The sequence below is a fragment of the Centroberyx affinis genome, unplaced genomic scaffold (assembly GCF_046629955.1).
Source record: "Centroberyx affinis isolate AG114_WGS23_722 - 3 ecotype Tasmania unplaced genomic scaffold, CSIRO-AGI_Caff_v1 ptg000773l_1, whole genome shotgun sequence".
Lineage (NCBI taxonomy): Eukaryota > Metazoa > Chordata > Actinopteri > Beryciformes > Berycidae > Centroberyx > Centroberyx affinis.
Window position 1 is genome coordinate 425,898 of NW_027279381.1, and position 18,763 is coordinate 444,660.

Genomic DNA, 18,763 nt, shown 5'->3' on the forward strand with positions numbered 1-18,763 from the left:
TATAAAACCCAATAAATGTAATAATTCATTGTATCACGTTAATTGGAAATGTATTAAGTTTACAGGATTATCACACTATTACCTGCAGGTTATTACGTTAATGGGAAGTTATTGTTAGCGATTGTTTCAGAGGATCTTGTGTGAAGATGTGTGATCAGAAGCTGTTTCACACCGACAGACTCGTCCCACAGCCTGCAGTCTTCTGTCTTCTCTCTAAGTGTCTCAGTATTTACTGATGAGGTGAAACGGCCTCATCCTCTGACAACATGGGAACAATCATGATTTATTTTGTTTTTTTAAATCCACTTCCATCACTATAAAGCAGCTGAACAGTATTTTTGCAGATTATCTCTGGGGCATCGAGCTGAACGATGCGTGAAGAACAGAAGGAGTCGAGGAAAGTCTTTTTTTTATTTACTGCCAAATATTTCAGTTGTGCCTAAGGATTTAAAATCAACATTTCTGAAAGTTGTGATACACTGAAACGTGCGCCTGCTTCTATATTTCCCTGTACTGTAATGTGTGAATGTATTGAGTTCCCTGAGAACTTATTTTACAGTTTCTTTCTGAAGGGAGGATTACGTGCCTCTTGGTTTTTTTTTCCAACACATCTTTCTTCTTCTTACTGAAATTGACCAACCGCCATGTTGTTTACCAGTGTTACCAAGAGCAACCAGGAGATGTTTTCTACTCGCTGAAGCCAAACCGCTGCCTTGTGTGGGACAGATGAGACTGGACGGGACGGGACTTTCACCTCAGCGTCTCACACTGTTTTATTTATCAGCAGCACTCACAATGGACACAATTTACCAATCTCGTCCACGTAGATTTTTGTCAAAATGGCTTTCATTTGTAAAAAAAAATTAAAAAGAAAATCTTGGCCTTAACTGTTTTTGTCCTCGTTTTGGTGTTGGTTGATCACAGCATCTCTGCTGTAATTCATTTAGCAAGAAACTATAAAGCAATATTCCACTTAGTTTTAACATGGGGGTTATTTGGCTCTTGACTGCCATGAAAACCAGAATATAAACTACTGACCAGGATCAGATGCAGCTGGACGAGTTTGTTCATCTTCCTATTCATTTGAATGGAAACTGACATTGAACACGTTGGTGAACAGATTCAACAACAGATCCCGCTGCTGTGATTTCAGCTTCCAGGTGTGAATGTGATCAGGGCGTTCCTGAAAAAGGTCTGTGTAACTCTGGTAGTGTCTTGGGTTGTGTAGCTTCCTTCCTGGTCGTGATAAAACCCCAAAGTCAGTGATTCTCTGTTAGCCTGTAACTCACTAACCATATACAGAATATTAACACTGAATGCATAGAAATAAAGAAAAAAATGGAACCAGAGACAGAAATCGCATTTTACTCATTTATTTCCAAAATGGGAGATTAGTTCTCGTCCACATTGACTGTCTGCAGACCTGAGGAGAGAGATAGAGAGAGAGAGAGAGTTAAATCAAGCTAACACTTAGACACATTCACTTTATTTTAGCTTTAAAGCCTTCAGCTGGAGTTGTTTCTCACTGACCCAAACAACAAAAGGTCTGACTACTAAATTTGTTTCACAGCAGAAGTTTAACCACAAATAACTCTTCACACACAGGGAGGAGAGGAGGAGCGAGTGGTTTGCTTAAAATAAATGGGGAAAAGAAAAATATTCCCCATTGAGAATAAATGTGTGCCCAAAATACTTCAAATCCAAATAAACTTTAAATTTCCAAATTTCAATGTCATGTAAATCAGCTGTGAGTTTTGTTCAGCGGTCTCTGACAGGACATGAGATCCAGGTTTGGGGTCGATTCATGAATTAACTTTAATTAACACATATCTGAGATTCCACATAGTGTTATACAGTATATAATCAATACTGAATATAAAATGTTAAAGGAACCTTTCAGCTGGGATTTGATGTAGGACATGTAATCGTAATCCTTACACAGTGGTGGAAAGTAACTAAGTACATTTACTCAAGTACTGTACTTAAGGACAATTTCGAGGTACTTGTACTTTACTTGAGTATTTCCATTTGATGCTACTTTGTACTTATACTCCACTACATTTTAGAGGGAAATATTGTACTTTTTACTCCATTACATTTGTTTCACAGCTATAGTTACTAGTTACTTTTCAGATCAATATTTTATATTTAAAACATTTAATCATCTTTATAAAATATCTATAAAATAGCATTGTTATAGATTAGACTACCCAAAAGTATAGCTAAATTGTTAAGATTAGCTTCACGTTGACAACTTTAAAATGCTGCTTACATGTACATGTATGTCAATAAATCAGTATTAATATTCCAGTAATTTATGAAAAATATAACTCTCTAAATGGGGACAGTTTGCATAATGAGTACGTTTACTTTGATACTCCAAGTACATTTTGCTGCCAATACTTATGTACTTTTACTTAAGTAAGATTTTGAATGCAGGACTTTTACTTGTAATGGAGGATCTTTACATTGTTGTATTGCTACTTTTACTGAAGTAAAAGATCTCAGTACTTCTTCCACCACTGTCCTTACATTATGATTTAATGCATTTGATTTGTTCACTGAATGAACGGCCCGGCCCTGATGAGGTAAACGGCTCCGGCTCACCTTTGCACGTTGTGACAGGGACGTACGTGACGAGCGTGTACAGCTTGTTGGGCGAGTCCTCGTCCTCGTTACGCTTCCTGGACAGACGCACGCGGATGCGGTATGGCACGTTCCTGCAGGACGAGACCGGAGAAAACCAAACATTGAAACACCGCAGGAAACACAGTGTCACAGAAATGGTTTTAAACATCAGTTCAGAGTTTCCAGCCGGTGCAAAGCCGTGCTTCAGTACTTGTCACAGATGGTTTGGATAAGATTTCTATATAAAACTCCACCTATCAGCCTTAATAACAAAGTGATGCTGCAGCAGACTAGAGCTGCAGCGATTAATCGATTAGTTGTCAACTATTAAATTAATCGCCAACTATTTTGATAATCGATTAATCGGTTTGAGTCATTTTTTAAGAAAAATAAGTCAAAATTCTCTGATTCCAGCTTCTTAAATGTGAATATTTTCTGGTTTCTTTCCTCCTCTATGACAGTAAACTGAATATCTTTGGGTTGTGGACAAAACAAGACATTTGAGGACGTCATCTTGGGCTTTGGGAAACACTGATCCACATTTTTCACCATTTTCTGACATTTTATAGACCAAACAACTAATCGATTAATCGAGAAAATAATCGACAGATTAATCGACAATGAAAATAATCGTTAGTTGCAGCCCTGCAGCAGAGCGTCTCGTCCCCACTGACTGAGACTGCAGATTCTCCCTGTTTGTCCAAATCAAGTTAACACAGAGAATGTAGAAGAATGATTATTTTGATCATAGTTTCTCTGTTATCTCTACCTACAATACAGATAGTCATGGAGTTCTGGACTAAATCATATCTGACAATAAAAATATTCTCAGATTTGGGTCCGAGAGAAAAAATCTCATCAAATGGGGGTCTGTGGCCCTAATGTGGACTAAATTAGGGTCCTTGATATGAAAAAGGTTGAGAATCACTGGTTTATTAAACTGAACCGTGAGCTGAGAGCACGTCAGAAATTAACTCTTTGGCCATGAATAATTTTTACAGGCCAAAATAATTAACATGCAATTATCACTGAAAAAATTCAATGCTATTTTGTGTATAGAATCAGTAATGTATAAAGAGACATTTAGAGTTCTAAACTTGTTCACTCATTTCTACAATGGATCTTCAGTTTTAGGCAGTTTTATGTCAAGTTTCAACTCAGCGTTATGCTAGTTTAAGTTAAACATCCAGACAGCCGAGAAACACGAGTTTAGACGCAGAGCAGCAGGCAGCCAATCAGGAGCCTGTTTGATACAGAGCCATTGTTTAGCTTTGATTTGATTCACAAAGAGTGTACGGTGGCCAGCAGGGACAAAAGTTTGTGCACAGCAGAGACTGAAGACTATCACAGAGGAATTCAATCCACCAAGAACAACTTTTATCTGCCAAAGACAAACTTTAGCAGCATTTGGGGCTCGGCAGGTGATCATTTCAGGATCTGACTGACTCCATCCTCTTCGTCAATATTAAAGCCGACATGTGCCGTGCCTCACCTCACACCCTTGGTCCAGACAGCCTTGTTCAGGCGAGTGTCGATGCGCACGTCGGGGGTTCCCATCTCCTTCACGGCAAACTTGCGGATCTCGTTGATGGCGCGGGGAGCCCTCCTCTTGAACCCTCTGCGGGAGAAACCGGTCTCATCAGATCAACCACAACATACACCGAGAAAGTCCCAAATTTCCCCCAGGGGATCAATAAAGTGCAAATCCCATCTCATCTCTTAAAACCCACTGGACTCCAGGGAGCTGACTCTGGGAAATCTGTCTGCTCTACCAGACACTTTGGCAGACAGCGATCCAGTTGTTTAAAGGTTTTCTTGCTTTCTAAAATTCGACTTGGCCTGAGTGAGACTCCTCCTCACCTCTTCAAAAGCGACAGTAAACTTAGAAACAGAGACGAACTTCCCTGAAACAGAAGCAATCAATGGGAAAGGGGAATGGAGATCCTTCCCCACAAGGCAACACAATATAGAGCCTAAGCCCCTCCCGCCGTCCACCATGGGACCTTATTTCGGAAAAAATATGTACGGTAGTCAACGGCGAGAGACAAATAATTGTTTGATCCCGTTTGAATTGTGCCAAGAATTACACATATGATGTTTTCTCAATTTAAAAGATAATTTTGCAAGTCAAGAAAGTGGCAGTTTGTGGTAAAACAGTAAAGTAACGTTTAGTTTTGTGTGAAAGCGCTCAGTGAACTACATCTCTGTCTCACCAACACCAACATGAAGGAAACATAGGAAACACAAAGGCATGGCGTTAACGTTAGCCCCCACTGTACTGAAACTATCCTAAAGCAGTTTAAATCCGTTCTTACTGTCTACCTTCCAGGTTGTGTATAATACTACTGCTATCTGAGAGGGACTGAGCTTCAGGCTCTGGGTAGCTTGTGGAGAGAGAACGTCACTTACGCCACTTTTGAGTCTTTCTAATTACGTATTTTCACAGTCTTATACTTCAACAATTATTTGTCTCTCGCCGTTGACTACCGTACATATTTTTTCCGAAATAAGGTCCCACGGTGGACAGCGGAAGGGGAGGAACTTAGGCTCTCTATCAACCATATGATATTTTAGGCCGATTACAGACAACCACATACTGGCAGCCGGTGTGTGAAGAATTAGACTAGTTGGACCTGTAGACCTGCTCACACTGCAGAGACCGGTTTCCTTCTGTTTGTTCATACCGCTTTGTTTCCACAACATGTTGTTCGCTGCCGGATAAATTCAGACTCCGAACAAAAATCTTCGTCCCACCCTGCTGCTGGGAATCTGGTTCATTGCAACAAGCTAGGAGGCTGCTCCACTCACAAGAACATCCACAACTGACTGCACTTCACTGACACTCAGACTACACTTCACTGACAGCAAAACAAAACCTCTTCCAAGCAGAGCAGGAAACTAACTTGGTCGCCCATCAGCTGCAGCGGCTAGTGGATTAGTTTTGGAATACAGAGAAACACACACACACACTCACACACTCTTTCAAGTCTCATCAAAATCCATCTGACACTCAGTCCATATTTACGGTAAATGCAATATGACTTGAACACAGCGTTAGTAGACATTAACCGCCTTCTCTCAGACACACACACACACACACACACACACACACACACTGTCAACACAAGCTAGGGCTGGGCGATATGGACCAAAAATCATATCTCGGTATTTTTAGGCTGAATGGCGATACACGATATATATCTCGGTATTTTCTACGAAGTGGGCTAAATGTTCAGTTGTAATTAGGGCTGGGCGATATGGACAAAATCAAATATCACAATATTTTTGACCAAATACCTCAATATCGATATTGCGACAATATTGTAGGGATGACTATTGGTGCTTTCACAAAATATTTACACAATGAGATTTTTGATAAATAATCATCAGTAATGTGGATATAATGACAAAGTGGGTAAAGGCAAATAATAGAACAGCTAGAACAGTCTGGTAAGTTCAGAAAATGACATCACTTTACTGTAATGCAGCCTTTAAAACCAGGAAAAGACAACACTTATGCCATATCACGATATTACGATATCCAAAATCTAAGACGATATCTAGTCTCATATCACGATATCGATATAATATTGATATATCGCCCAGCCCTAACACAAGCTTCGGCTATCTGAAGGTACAAGGTCCTTCCTCACAACTTCCCAGAAGCCCACACTACAGCCTCGACCCCAGCATCACACTGTACAGACACCAGTGCTACTCACACGCCGTGGATGCGCTTGTGGATGTTGATGGTGTATTCCCTGGTCACCACCTCGTTGATGGCCGAGCGCCCTTTCTTCTTCTCACCTCCCTTCTTGTTTGGTGCCATCTGGAAGAGTAAAAAACAAACAAACATTAACACTTCATACACAACAGTTCTGTTACTCGCAACCCCTCATCACAGGCGTACACAGGTGGTTTCATTTATTATCAGAGGAGGTCTAGAGGCTGAAAACGGTTCAGTAATTCACAAGAAAAAAAAAATTGAAAAAATAGACATGATAATGGCTTGTATAGTAGAAATATGTTTTGTTCCTATCCCATGAATCATCTCATGACCCCCCCCCAAAATAATGTTGCGACACCCTGGAGAGTCCCGACCCCCAGATTGAGAAACAATGTTGTGGTATATATCAGTGGTTCTCAACGTGGGGTCCGGTGACCACCAGGGGGCCTTGAGGTGGTTCCAGGGGGTCCCAAGGAAATTGATGAATTGTTAAACTTCAGCATTATTTAACTGACAAGAAGTTAACACAATTAAAGAATGTAGAAGAATGATTATTTTGATCATAGTTTCTCTGTTATCTCTCTACCTGCAATACAGATAGTCATGGAATTCTGGACAAAATCATATCTGACAATATAAATATTCTCAGATTTGGGTCCGAGAGACAAAATCTCATCAAATGGAGGTCTGTGGCTCTAACGTGGACTATATTAGGGGTCCTTGATATGAAAAAAGTTGGGAATCACTGGTATATATGAATGAATGGGAGGATATGAACCCATACAGCACCATGAAGCTGTTCACTGAACCTTACAACAGCTGTGTGAGTGGCAGATGTGGTGTGAAGTGTAAACAATGACCTGAAACACTGTTGCATGTGAAGATACGTGTGCAAGGATGTAAACACTGAACTGAAAGCTGTATTGTAGAACAGTCGGTTAGATATTAGCTTCCCTAGCCTGCTGTACTGTTGCTATAGCAGCTGTACTGGATCTGGGACAGTTTAGCTAAGATTCTGCTCACTTACAAAGCTAAATTAAGAATAATAGCATACCGTTTTAACCATTTAAACCACTGTCAGGAGCACTACAGGTTAGTGGGGACAGGTAACTGCCTCTACCTGGTTAACCTGGCTAACTGTCAATGAACCGGCAATGGACTGCCGGAGCTAAATTAGCTTAGCCGAGTGATTGCTACATTTCAGATTAAATTATCCGTCAAACTGTGGCTCTAAATCCGTTAAGATTGCATCGACATGGGAGATTTATGGGTCGGGAAGCAAAAGATGGGTGAAAACAATATATTATTATGAGTCAGGGTCAGGATGAAGCTGGATAAACCGCGGGGTTTGTGTGTGACTGTACTCACTTTGCCCGAGAAAAGTCGGAAAGGAAGTTGCGAGGGCTTGTGGGTAGAAAAGGCGTGTGACATTAACGTTTATATCCGGGTCAGTTGTATTTTTTAAAAGTGGGGTTTTCTGCTCTATGAGCCAGCTACACTGACACGAAACAGATCATATGAGCAGATATTACCGTGAATAAAGAGCTTGAGGATTGTCGCTCATACGAGAAAACAGTCCGAGCTGGGAGGGAATCATGAGGGAACGTCAGCGCGCACAACTACATATCCCACAATGCACTTCTCTGTCCAGGTCAAGTGAAGAGGTCAAACGGTAACGCTCCAATGTTGTGAATGAAGTTGAAGCTGATGGATATTTGACAGCTGCGATAACACTTCAAGAGACTTCAATACTTGTCGTAGTTGATGCTTTTCGGTTTTGTAAGACTGTTATGAAGACGCTGAGGTGATCAGTGTGGATTTTGCGCACTAAACTGTTTACTTTTTGCCATGAGTTCACCGGCATCCATTAGTTAGCGCTAGCTAGCTAGCTAACGTTGCTAACAGAACTCCCCGCTTTGGAGTTTGTGGAATGATTTTCATCCTGTAACGTTACTGAACTTTCTCCTACAAACATGAATTAATTTACGAAAGCTTATTACGTATTTATATGCTTTATTAACTGATAGTTTACGGCTAAATAACTAGGAGAGGAGAGGGAGCGTCAACATGACCCTCGCCCCGAAGGAGCTGTCCAACCTCCTGGGCATCATCTCGGAGGAGGCTTGCACCAACACGTTTGAAAGCCTCTCCACCGCCTTCCATCACTACTTCGGGAAAGCGGAGCACTTCAGGGTGGGCTCGGTGCTGGTGATGCTGCTGCAGCAGCCGGACCTGCTGCCCAGCTCCCCGCAGCGGCTCACCGCGCTCTACCTGCTGTGGGAGATGTACCGCACCGAGCCGCTGGCCGCCAACCCGTTCGCCGCGGTGTTCGCCCACCTGCTGAACCCCTCACCGGCGGGAGAGGAGCAGGAGAAGGTCCTGTCCGGTAGGTCGGAGAGGAAGTGTGTGTGTGTGTGTGTGTTTGTGTGAGAGAAAGTGAGGGAGAGGGAGAACCACTGAGGCTCAGATTCACTCAAAATGACCAAATCTGAGCCTAACATTGCTGCTCTGGTCAAAAACATGTAACTCCATCGGTCTTTCATTAGTTTTGTATGCAAATCATCATTTTACCCAAATATTAAGCCATGCAAATTGAGATTCTGCCAATTCACTAACACTTACCCACCAACTCCCCAATATTATAGTACACATAAGATGCTTTGAAACGTGGCATGAAGACTATGCACAAACTAGGTTTTGCTATTCAGAATAGCTGCTGCCATTGCTGCAAGATGCAACATAGGGCTGGGCGATAATTCAATATTATCGTTTATTGTCTGTCAGTGGAATCATATCGTGATGATATGAAGATATTTTAATATCGTGACACACATTTCTGCTGTCTAAATTGATGATGACAAGCAAATTTTACTTAAAACTCTCATAAAATGAGCTACGGTAGGAATATTATTTGAATATTTCTGTTTTGTTTGACATCACACCTAACATTACCATTCGGTTCAATGAGATGAACATTAATTTGATTATTTAACGTGATTTCGCATACATGAACCATATTGTGATATATACTGATATCGAGAAAAATCCTGATGATTATCGTGATATTGATTTCAACCATATCGCCCAGCCCTAATGCAACATCATCACCAGCAAGTGAGGAAGCAAGAAAGAGGGTTTTCATCCTAAAGTCTCAGATCAGATCAGATCAGAGGATGCTCCAGTTGTAATGGGCCCAAAGGTAGCAGCCTTGGTGGGTTAGTGTTGCACCTGAATCAGTTAACTCCTACAGGTGGTGAAGCGGCCTGCACAGTGCTCTCTTCAGGGGCTTGTTTGTGCCACCAACAGATTCAACATTTGCCCCGTTTCTTAGCGAAAGAGACAAAAACTCTCATCTCTTAGCTTAAGCAACTGAGGAACAATAATGTGCAAACTGCCCGCACAATGCAGTCTCAGCAGAAAGATCACAGAGCAAAACCTGCAGTGGGTTCCAGAGTTTCCCTCCTTCTCTGTCAAGTTCTGAATGATGATGGGACGTTTTATTTGTGTAGCACCTTTCAAGATACTCAGTCACTCTACATCAGCAAGAACAAAAAACAGAGAGGTAGGCTAAATGCTGGTGAATTTTGGTTGTAAAGTTTAAGTCTAATATTAGGCGTGTGTGTATGTGGCAGATAATTATTCAGGATCTTTTCAAAAAAGCAGCGAGTAGAATAAAAAAACAAGTTTCCTGTCGCGTTGTCCAATGATTATACTTCATTGCTGTTCACATCCTGACACATGATGCTGACACTCTGAATATGAGGACACTTTTTAATGCTGGTAGAAGTTTTGTATATAACAAATCATCCTTGGAGGAAACTTTATTTTATCCTCAGTGGCTGGAATATCCCACAATTCACCAGACACTTTTAGCAGCCAGTGAGGTTTTTAGAATAGAATAGGATAGAATAGAATAGAATAGAACCTCCAAATGATGGTTGGTTACAGAGTAGACAGACTTACCAGCCACAGCCCAAACATAAACAGAGGAAGAAGGAACAAACGCTCCACCGCGCAGAGTGAAGGTGTTTTCCATCGTCACGTCTGATTGGTCGGTTGATCTCTGCAGGCTTCCTGCCTCCCATCACCCAGCCAGAGAAGTTCTTCCTGTCCCAGCTGATGCTGGCTCCGCCCAGAGAGCTCTTCAAGAAGACGCCCAGACAGGTGTCCTGCATGGACGTCGGCAACATGCCCCAGGCCATAGACATCAGTGGGCTGCAGCTCGCCTTGGCAGGTAGCTATACACTACCAGAGCTTTTTATCCTATACTGTATATATCCTGCTTCTGCTGTTGAAATCTGTAACATCCCAGAACTGTGCTTCCAAGTAACTTCAGTTGCAGTCGAAAATGTGAGGTTTGTAAAAGGAATAGTTCACCCAAAAATGAAAATTCTGTCATCATCTACTCTCCCTCATGCCAGTTGAAACACAGGTGAAGTTAGTCCATATAACACACAGGGAGGTGGCCAGCACAACTCCAAACTAAAAATGACCATAAAGTTCCTCCATACAGCTCCTGAAGCATAGTCCAAGTCTTCTGAAGCCAAACAGCTGCACAGTGAGTATTTACACCATTATTTAGTGCAAATCTCACAAAGACTGCAACAGAGTTGTGCCGGCACCCTCCCTGTGTGTTAACCTTCACCTGTGTTCCAACTGGCATGAGGGTGAATAGATCATGACAGAATTTTCATATTTGGGTGAACTATTCCTTTAAGACAGAAACACACATGAAGAATCAGACACATGCATTTTCAAAAGCACTGTGTGTTTCCAGTGGCCCAGTGTCATGTATCAAACCACTTTAACTCATCTGCCCCAGACTTTGGTTTTGGAGCAGCAACAGCAGACCAACATGTCTGTTGTCATGAGTTTTCTTCAACTAAGTGACTAATACAGCTAGTAGCATACAGATATGTGTGTTGAGCATGATTGAGCAATATGCATCAGTGTGCTGGTCACTAGGGTTGTAACTGTATATCGTTTTAAGGTATACCGCGGTATCAAGCAACCACGGTTCTGAACCGTAAGCCTTTCCCTGTAACCCCGTGCCCACGGTATAAATTTATGTTCCACAGCTCCGCTCGTGATAGCCAGGGGAAAAAATGAAACATCACACTTCAAGTTGCTAGCAATATTGAATTGCAACAGTGGACTTTGTAATTTAATATACATTATTAAACTGCACTAGATTTAGGGCTGGGCAATATATCAATATTATATTGATATCGTGATATGAGACTAGATATCGTCTTAGATTTTGGATATCGTGATATGGCATAAGTGTTGTCTTTTCCTGGTTTTAAAGGCTGCATTACAGTAAAGTGATGTCATTTTCTGAACTTACCAGACTGTTCTAGCTGTTCTATTATTTGCCTTTACCCACTTAGTCATATCCACATTACTGATGATTATTTATCAAAAATCTCGTTGTGTAAATATTTTGTGAAAGCACCAATAGTCATCCCTACAATATTGTCGCAATATCAATATTGAGGTATTTGGTCAAAAATATTGTGATATTTGATTTTGTCCATATCGCCCAGCCCTACTTATAACTGAACATTTAGCCCACTTCGTAGAAAATACCAAGATATATATCATGTATCGCCATTCAGCCTAAAAATACTGAGATATGATTTTTGGTCCATATCGCCCAGCCCTAACTAGATTACAAGATTGTTGTGTGTATTTTCCGTCTTTAATGCAAAATAAACTATCCGATGTTGCACTGCAGGGAGCTAGAACATTAACGTTATCTCACTACTCACGCAGCAGGAGGACCCTTGCGTTAAATATTTTGATGTAAATGTTACAATGCTAATGCATGAGAGTTTCAGTTAAATACACACAGACACACGCACAGGCACGCACACACGTTTCAGTTCAATAAAGCAATATTCTTCTTCAAAGCAAAATACTTAAAAGGGGGAAAAAATTAATACAGTGAAATACCGTATACCGTGGTATTTTGGTAGATATCGTACCGTACTGTGAAATTTCATACTGTTACATCCCTACTGGTCACTGGCTCACAGATTTCTATGGGAATATTTCATCAGTGAATACTAAACAATGTTAAAACTAGTCTGGTTCTGAGCACTATCAACCTGCCTCTTAGTGAATGAATCTGATAATCTGGAAAGTTGAGTGTTTTGAGTCTTGAGTCTCCATATATAGGCTAGTAGTACAGCGCAGCCCCTTCTCTGATGTACTTTATATTTCTCATACAGTCATTTTGTAATAATAATAAACTTTATTCACTACAGTCTTATTAACTGTCTGTTCTGTGTTTGTGGTGCAGAGCGTCAGTCTGAGCTTCCCACGCAGAGCAAGGCCAGTTTCCCCAGCATCCTGAACGACCCGGATCCTGATTCGTCCAACTCGGGATTTGACAGCTCGGTGGCCAATCAGATCACAGACTCTCTCGTCACGGGGCCCCGCCCTCCACTAGAGAGTAAGTGGCGTTTTTATCAACTTTTAAGTAACTTTCTCAGGTAGGAGTGTCAGCTATTATCAAAAAGCAGGAGAACAGACATGAAGGGAAAGGATTTCATTGGTTGGATGGTGACAGCACTGAAACGATTAGTCGATTAATGCATTAGTGGATCGACAGAAAGGTAATTGATTCTAATTTTGATAACTGATTCATTGGAAGGAAGAAACTTGAAGAATCACTTTGAGCTCTGGTAATTTGTGATGAGCATTTGTCATAATGTTTGACATTTGATAAACTGAATGATTAATCGATGAATCAGAAAAATAAATAGATGAATCGATAATGAAAATAGTTGTTAGTAGGCAGCACCCCTTCTTCTGTCTTTTGTCTTCAGAAGGATAAGAGTAGAGAAGGTTACAAACAGAGTGTGAAATCACCATCAGACAGCAGAAAACGCTGGTTAAAGCTAAAAAAAAAAAAAAACATTTGTAAGTAAGTTGTAGTTCTTGTTTTACTCTTAACAACACAGTTGGAAGGTAAAATGGTGAAAGTGTCTGGAGTGGTTTGGGCCGCTGTGGTCGGTGTGGTGGTCCTGGTTTTCCTCCATCTGTATCAGTTTCTAAATGATAATGGTACATTTTATTTGTGTAGCATCTTTCAAAAGTACCCATTAAAGTCACTCCACATCAGCAAGAACAAAACAGAGAGGTAAACTATGGAAGCCCATTTCGGTCCTGTAAGTCATTATAATGAGAAACTTTCTCAAAATAATGAGTTAGTATCTTTGAGATACTAAGTCATTATTTTGAGAAAGTTTCTCATTATTTTGAGATACTAAGTCATTATTTTGAGATACTCATTATTTTGAGAAAGTTTCTCATTATTTTGAGAAAGTTTCTCATTATTTTGAGATACTAAGTCATTATTTTGAGATACTCATTATTTTGAGAAAGTTTCTCATTATTTTGAGATATTAAGTCATTATTTTGAGAAAGTTTCTCATTATTTTGAGAAAGTTTCTCATTATTTTGAGATAGTAAGTCATTATTTTGAGATACTCATTATTTTGAGAAAGTTTCTCATTATTTTGAGATACTAAGTCATTATTTTGAGATACTCATTATTTTGAGAAGGTTTCTCATTATTTTGAGATACTCATTATTTTGAGAAAGTGTCTCATTATTTTGAGATACTAAGTCATTATTTTGAGATATTAAGTCATTATTTTGAGATATTACGTCATTATTTTGAGAAAGTTTCTCATTATAATGACTTACAGGATCTTTGTTTTTTTCATCACACTGGCGGAAATGGGCTTCCATAGTAAACACTGGTGAATTTTGGTTGTGAAGTTTAAGTCTAGTTTTAGGCAATGTGGCAGATGACCAACCAGGATCTTTTCTAGTCAAAAAATGCGTTTCCTGTCCCGGTGTCCAGTGATTATAATTCATTGCTGTTCACATCCTGACACACAATGCTGACTCTCTGAATATGAGGACACCTTTATAATACCGGTATCTCAGTTTTCTGTACATACTAAGATGTTATTTCAGTACATTGCAACAATCTCTCTCCTCCCCCCCCTCCTCAGGTCACTTCCGTCCAGAGTTCATCCGGCCCCCCCCTCCCCTCCACGTGTGCGAGGACGAGCTGGCGTGGCTGAACCCCACCGAGCCGGACCACAGCGTCCAGTGGGACCGCTCCATGTGCGTGAAGAACAGCACCGGAGTGGAGATCAAACGCATCATGTCCAAGGCCTTCAAGAGCCCACTGTCCGCCCAGCAGCAGTCACAGGTCAGACCCACCATCTCTCTCTCTCTCTCTCTCTAGCTCTCTCTCTCCTTCTCTCTCACACACACACTGCCCTTTCCTCTATTGTGTATCACATCTGAATCTCTCTCTCCTCTCTCTCTCCTGTATGATGCCTCCTCTAAAATATCTTCTCTCCCAAAGTTTGTCTCTTTTTCTTGCTCTCTCTCTCTGTCTCTCTCTCTCTCACTCACTCCTTTCCTCTATTGTGTATGACATCTGAATCTCTCTCTCCTGTATGATACCTCCTCTAAAATATTTTCTCTCCCACAGTCTGTCTCTTTTTCTTGCTCTCTCTTTCTTTCTTTCTCTCTATCACTCTCTCTCTCACACACACACACTCTGCCCTTTCCTCTATTGTGTATCACATCTGAATCTCTCTCTCCTCTCTCTCTCCTGTATGATACCTCCTCTAAAATATATTCTCTCCCAAAGCCTCTCTCTTTTTCTTGGTCTCCACCTTCACCATCTCTGTCCCTCTCCTTCTCTCTCTCTCTCTGTGTGTCTCGGTCTCTCTCTCTCCCCCCTCCTCTCTCTCTCTCTCGCTCTCTTTCTCTCTATCTCTCTCTCTCTCTCTCTCTCTCTCTCCCCTTTCCTCTATTGTGTATCACATCTGAGTCTCTCTCTCTCCTCTCTCTCTCCTGTATGATACCTCCTCTAAAATATATTCTCTCCCAAAGCCTCTCTTTTTTTCTTGCTCCACACTCACCGTCTCTCTCTCTCTCTCTCTCTTTCTCTCTCTCTCTCAATTCAATTCAGTTCAATTCAATTCAAATAAGCTTTATTGGCATGAATGGTAATCAACCATTATTGCCAAAGCAGAAAAATAAACAATTATATATATAGTATACATACATACATACATGTATATAAAATATGTTACATTTGTAAAAGAGTATTACATTTGTAACATATAAAATATGTTACATTTGTAAAAGAGTATTACATTTGTAACATATAAAATATGTTACATTTGTAAAAGAGGGTACAATTAGGCAATTAGATTCAAAGCAATCAAATGTATTGTATTAACCGGAGAGATATGATATAATGATATAATAATATAAAAATACAATTAGAATATTCAAGAAGTTCTAATTAACATTCATTTTTTCTCTAATATCATGGCAGAGTGTTACATATTTTGCGGCTAAGTGTGTAAATTGTGGTTCTTCTCCTAGACAGAGTTTCATCAGTTCATCACGTGTTTCTCTCACTCTCTCTCTCTCCCTCTCTCTCTCCCCCTCTCTCTCCCTGTAGCTGCTGGGCGAGCTGGAGAAAGACCCGAAGCTGGTGTACCACATCGGCCTGTCCCCGGCCAAGCTGCCGGACCTGGTGGAGAACAACCCGCTGGTGGCCATCGAGATGCTGCTGAAGCTGATGCAGAGCAGCCAGATCACCGAGTATTTCTCCGTGCTCGTCAACATGGACATGTCGCTGCACTCCATGGAGGTGGTCAACAGGTGAGGAGGCTCATGGGTATTTTGGGTCACCGCAGCATCAGCGGTGGTGACCTGTCATGACTCGCATGGAGTGCAAAAAGTGCAAAACCCTGTGTTCTAATAATTTATGTCATTGCCATTCGTATCTATTCCTATTCCAATATTTTTATTCTGTAGACAGGACACTTTTTTCTAATTTGGCCCATAGATAGTCCTCATGACTCATAACTTGGACACAAATGGTTCTGATTGGTCCATAGGGGGCACTGTTAGTCGTAGAGATGTGAAACTTGGACATGCTGAACATTTCTGCCTCTAGGACCCATAATGTCCGCCATCAATTTTTGACCGCTGTTGTGAATTGTTTTGAAAAACCTTTGAAACCTGCAAACCTGCGGCTGGATCGGACGGATTTCTGTCATTCTTTAGTGAGGGAGCCAATCAGCACCGAGTCCAGCTGTGATGCGTTTCATGGAGTTAGTTTAGAAACTGACTGGAAAAAAGGACAGAGAAAATGCAATAACCTTAAATTTAACCATTCAAACAAAATCAGACAATGCCTTCAACACTGTCTTCATCTAACATCTTTGATCATACATGTTTATAAACAGGAAAATGTGGAGTCCGAAAATACGGCATCTTTAGGAAAACTAATTGTTCCAAAAAATCAAATGTGATTTTAGGTTTGATTCTATCAGCTGGGATGAAGCAAATCGACTTCCTGAACTTAGGATGTAGCTTCATCTGTTGGTATAACCACAATTTTGACTCAATTTGACTGGTACTAGTAAAAAGATCACGAACGGAATTTGTGACAAACCCTTGACTAAATCCTGTGTGTGTGTGTGTGTGTGTGTGTGTCTCTCCCCAGGCTGACTACAGCGGTGGACCTTCCTCCAGAGTTCATCCACCTCTACATCTCCAACTGTATCTCCACCTGTGAGCAGATCAAAGACAAATACATGCAGGTACAGAGAACAACACAAAACCACTGGAATAATAATCATTATTTTACCTTAAGTCCTTTAGTTATTGAGGTAAAGCTGACTGAGCATGCATGTATTTTATGAGAAACTGCTTAAAAAAAACAAAAACAAGAAAAAGGTTTGAACTTGTTACTCAAAGAAATGGTTTGGATCCCTGTTGAAACACCAAAACAGTTAGAGCTTGGCAATACGACCTGAGAATCATATCATTATATATCATATCACTATATACTGTCACACTTACCTTGATAACGATAAATGAAACCATAATTTGTTTGTCCGGTGCAGAAATACTACATTCTCCAATAGTGCCATAAATATAAAAAGTATGCTTTTATTTTGAAGGTTAACCCACCTTCCTTCCTGTCTTGTTCTGTCCTTCTCTGTCTGGCTTGACGCAGCTGATTCGCCACTCGCTCTGCTGCTTTGAACTGATGAAAGCAACACAGATGAAACCGTTTATGCAAATTTGATACTTTACAAATGTATTTACTGAACAAACCGACATGAGAGAGAGCCAGTGTGGGTTTTGGTACGTTTTCGGTGTGTCGCCCCCGCACTACCAGACAGTTACTTTTGGATTTTTTTTTCTTCAGTTCAGCATGCCGATCTCTTTCTTGCAGAACCGCCTGGTCCGCCTGGTGTGCGTCTTCCTCCAGTCTCTGATCCGCAACAAGATCATCAACGTTCAGGACCTGTTCATCGAGGTTCAGGCCTTCTGCATCGAGTTCAGCCGCATCCGCGAGGCCGCCGGCCTGTTCCGCCTGCTGAAGACCCTGGACACCGGAGAGAACCCCGCCGAGGCCAAACCCGCCAAATAACGCCCCCTTCAGAGTCGCCGCGCGGATGGGAAGACGGGCCCGAGCTGCCAGAACAAAGCCCCGCCGCCCCCCCCCGCCCCCCCTTCACGCTCTGAGCTGACAGAAGGCGCTCTCTGCTGGTTCCACATCAACACCGCATCGATCTCATCATCTTTATGTCACTGTAAGTCACTCGAGCAAACCTGATGAGATGTTTTTGGGAAATGAGACTGTAAATATTTGGTGATATTCTCCAGACGGACTCCCTGCTCTCTGTCTGGACTCTTTTCTGAACTCTGTTGCTGTTTTTTCCCTTCTCTCTTTTCTGGAAGAAGAAAAACGGACGGACACATTTCGAAATGGAAAAAAATGTTTTTGAAACTAATGCTCTTTCTTTAGGAAATTGATGCTTTGCAAGTTTTGTTTCATTAAACAGACTGTTGAAGTGAGTCTTTCAGGCTGTCTGTGTTTTCATTACTCTTGATTAGTGTTTGATATCTGATTAGAGCTGCAACGATTAATCGATTAGTTGTCAACTATTAAATTAATTTCCAACTATTTTGATAATCGATTAATTGGTTTGAGTAATTTTTTAAGAAAAATAAGTCAAAATTCTCTGATTCCAGCTTCTTAAATGTGAATATTTTCTGGTTTCTTTCCTCCTCTATGACAGTAAACTGAATATCTTTGGGTTGTGGACAAAACAAGACATTTGAGGACGTCATCTTGGGCTTTGGGAAACACTGATCATTTTATAGACCAAACAACTAATCGATTAATCGAGAAAATAATCGACAGATTAATCGACAATGAAAATAATCGTTAGTTGCAGCCCTATATCTGATATTTTAAAAAAGGCCAATATCAATCTGTCAGTCATGTCATCCACCCCTGATATAATGCATGTTCCTGCTGACCACAGATACAGAAAC

The 18,763-nt window shown here is 40.9% G+C and overlaps 2 protein-coding genes across 3 annotated transcripts; one reads left to right on the plus strand and one right to left on the minus strand.

Moving 5' to 3' along the window:
- Positions 1 to 1,357: 1,357 nt before the first annotated feature.
- On the minus strand, positions 1,358 to 7,762 carry rpl31 (ribosomal protein L31). Its single transcript, XM_071520157.1, has 5 exons — positions 7,724 to 7,762; positions 6,351 to 6,457; positions 4,121 to 4,246; positions 2,608 to 2,720; positions 1,358 to 1,423 (listed from the first exon to the last, which is right to left on the minus strand). The coding sequence occupies exons 2-5, from the start codon at positions 6,455 to 6,457 to the stop codon at positions 1,392 to 1,394; spliced, it is 378 nt and encodes a 125-aa protein (XP_071376258.1). The 5' UTR covers positions 7,724 to 7,762; the 3' UTR covers positions 1,358 to 1,391.
- Positions 7,763 to 8,020: 258 nt separating this feature from the next.
- On the plus strand, positions 8,021 to 18,268 carry cnot11 (CCR4-NOT transcription complex, subunit 11). Of its 2 annotated transcripts, none has more exons than XM_071520159.1 (7): positions 8,021 to 8,741; positions 10,425 to 10,589; positions 12,660 to 12,812; positions 14,386 to 14,588; positions 15,864 to 16,066; positions 16,917 to 17,013; positions 17,655 to 18,268. In XM_071520159.1, the coding sequence occupies exons 1-7, from the start codon at positions 8,423 to 8,425 to the stop codon at positions 17,850 to 17,852; spliced, it is 1,338 nt and encodes a 445-aa protein (XP_071376260.1). In that variant the 5' UTR covers positions 8,021 to 8,422; the 3' UTR covers positions 17,853 to 18,268. The 2 variants fall into 2 exon arrangements, with proteins under 2 accessions (XP_071376260.1, XP_071376261.1); XM_071520160.1 differs by lacking the exon at positions 17,655 to 18,268 and adding an exon at positions 17,433 to 17,552.
- The last annotated feature ends 495 nt before the right edge of the window (positions 18,269 to 18,763 follow it).

Bases quoted from the DNA above. Each gene is read 5' to 3' on its own strand.
- rpl31 (XM_071520157.1), bottom strand. From the start codon at position 6,457: ATGGCACCAAACAAGAAGGGAGGTGAGAAGAAGAAAGGGCGCTCGGCC. The intron at 4,247-6,350 runs GTGAGTAGCACT...TTTCTCCCGCAG, and splicing joins CACAAGCGCATCCACGGCGT to AGGGTTCAAGAGGAGGGCTC. The intron at 1,424-2,607 runs GTGAGCCGGAGC...CTCTCTCCTCAG, and splicing joins CCCTGTCACAACGTGCAAAG to GTCTGCAGACAGTCAATGTG.
- cnot11 (XM_071520159.1), top strand. From the start codon at position 8,423: ATGACCCTCGCCCCGAAGGAGCTGTCCAACCTCCTGGGCATCATCTCG. The intron at 8,742-10,424 runs GTAGGTCGGAGA...TGATCTCTGCAG, and splicing joins GCAGGAGAAGGTCCTGTCCG to GCTTCCTGCCTCCCATCACC. The intron at 14,589-15,863 runs GTCAGACCCACC...CTCTCCCTGTAG, and splicing joins CCGCCCAGCAGCAGTCACAG to CTGCTGGGCGAGCTGGAGAA.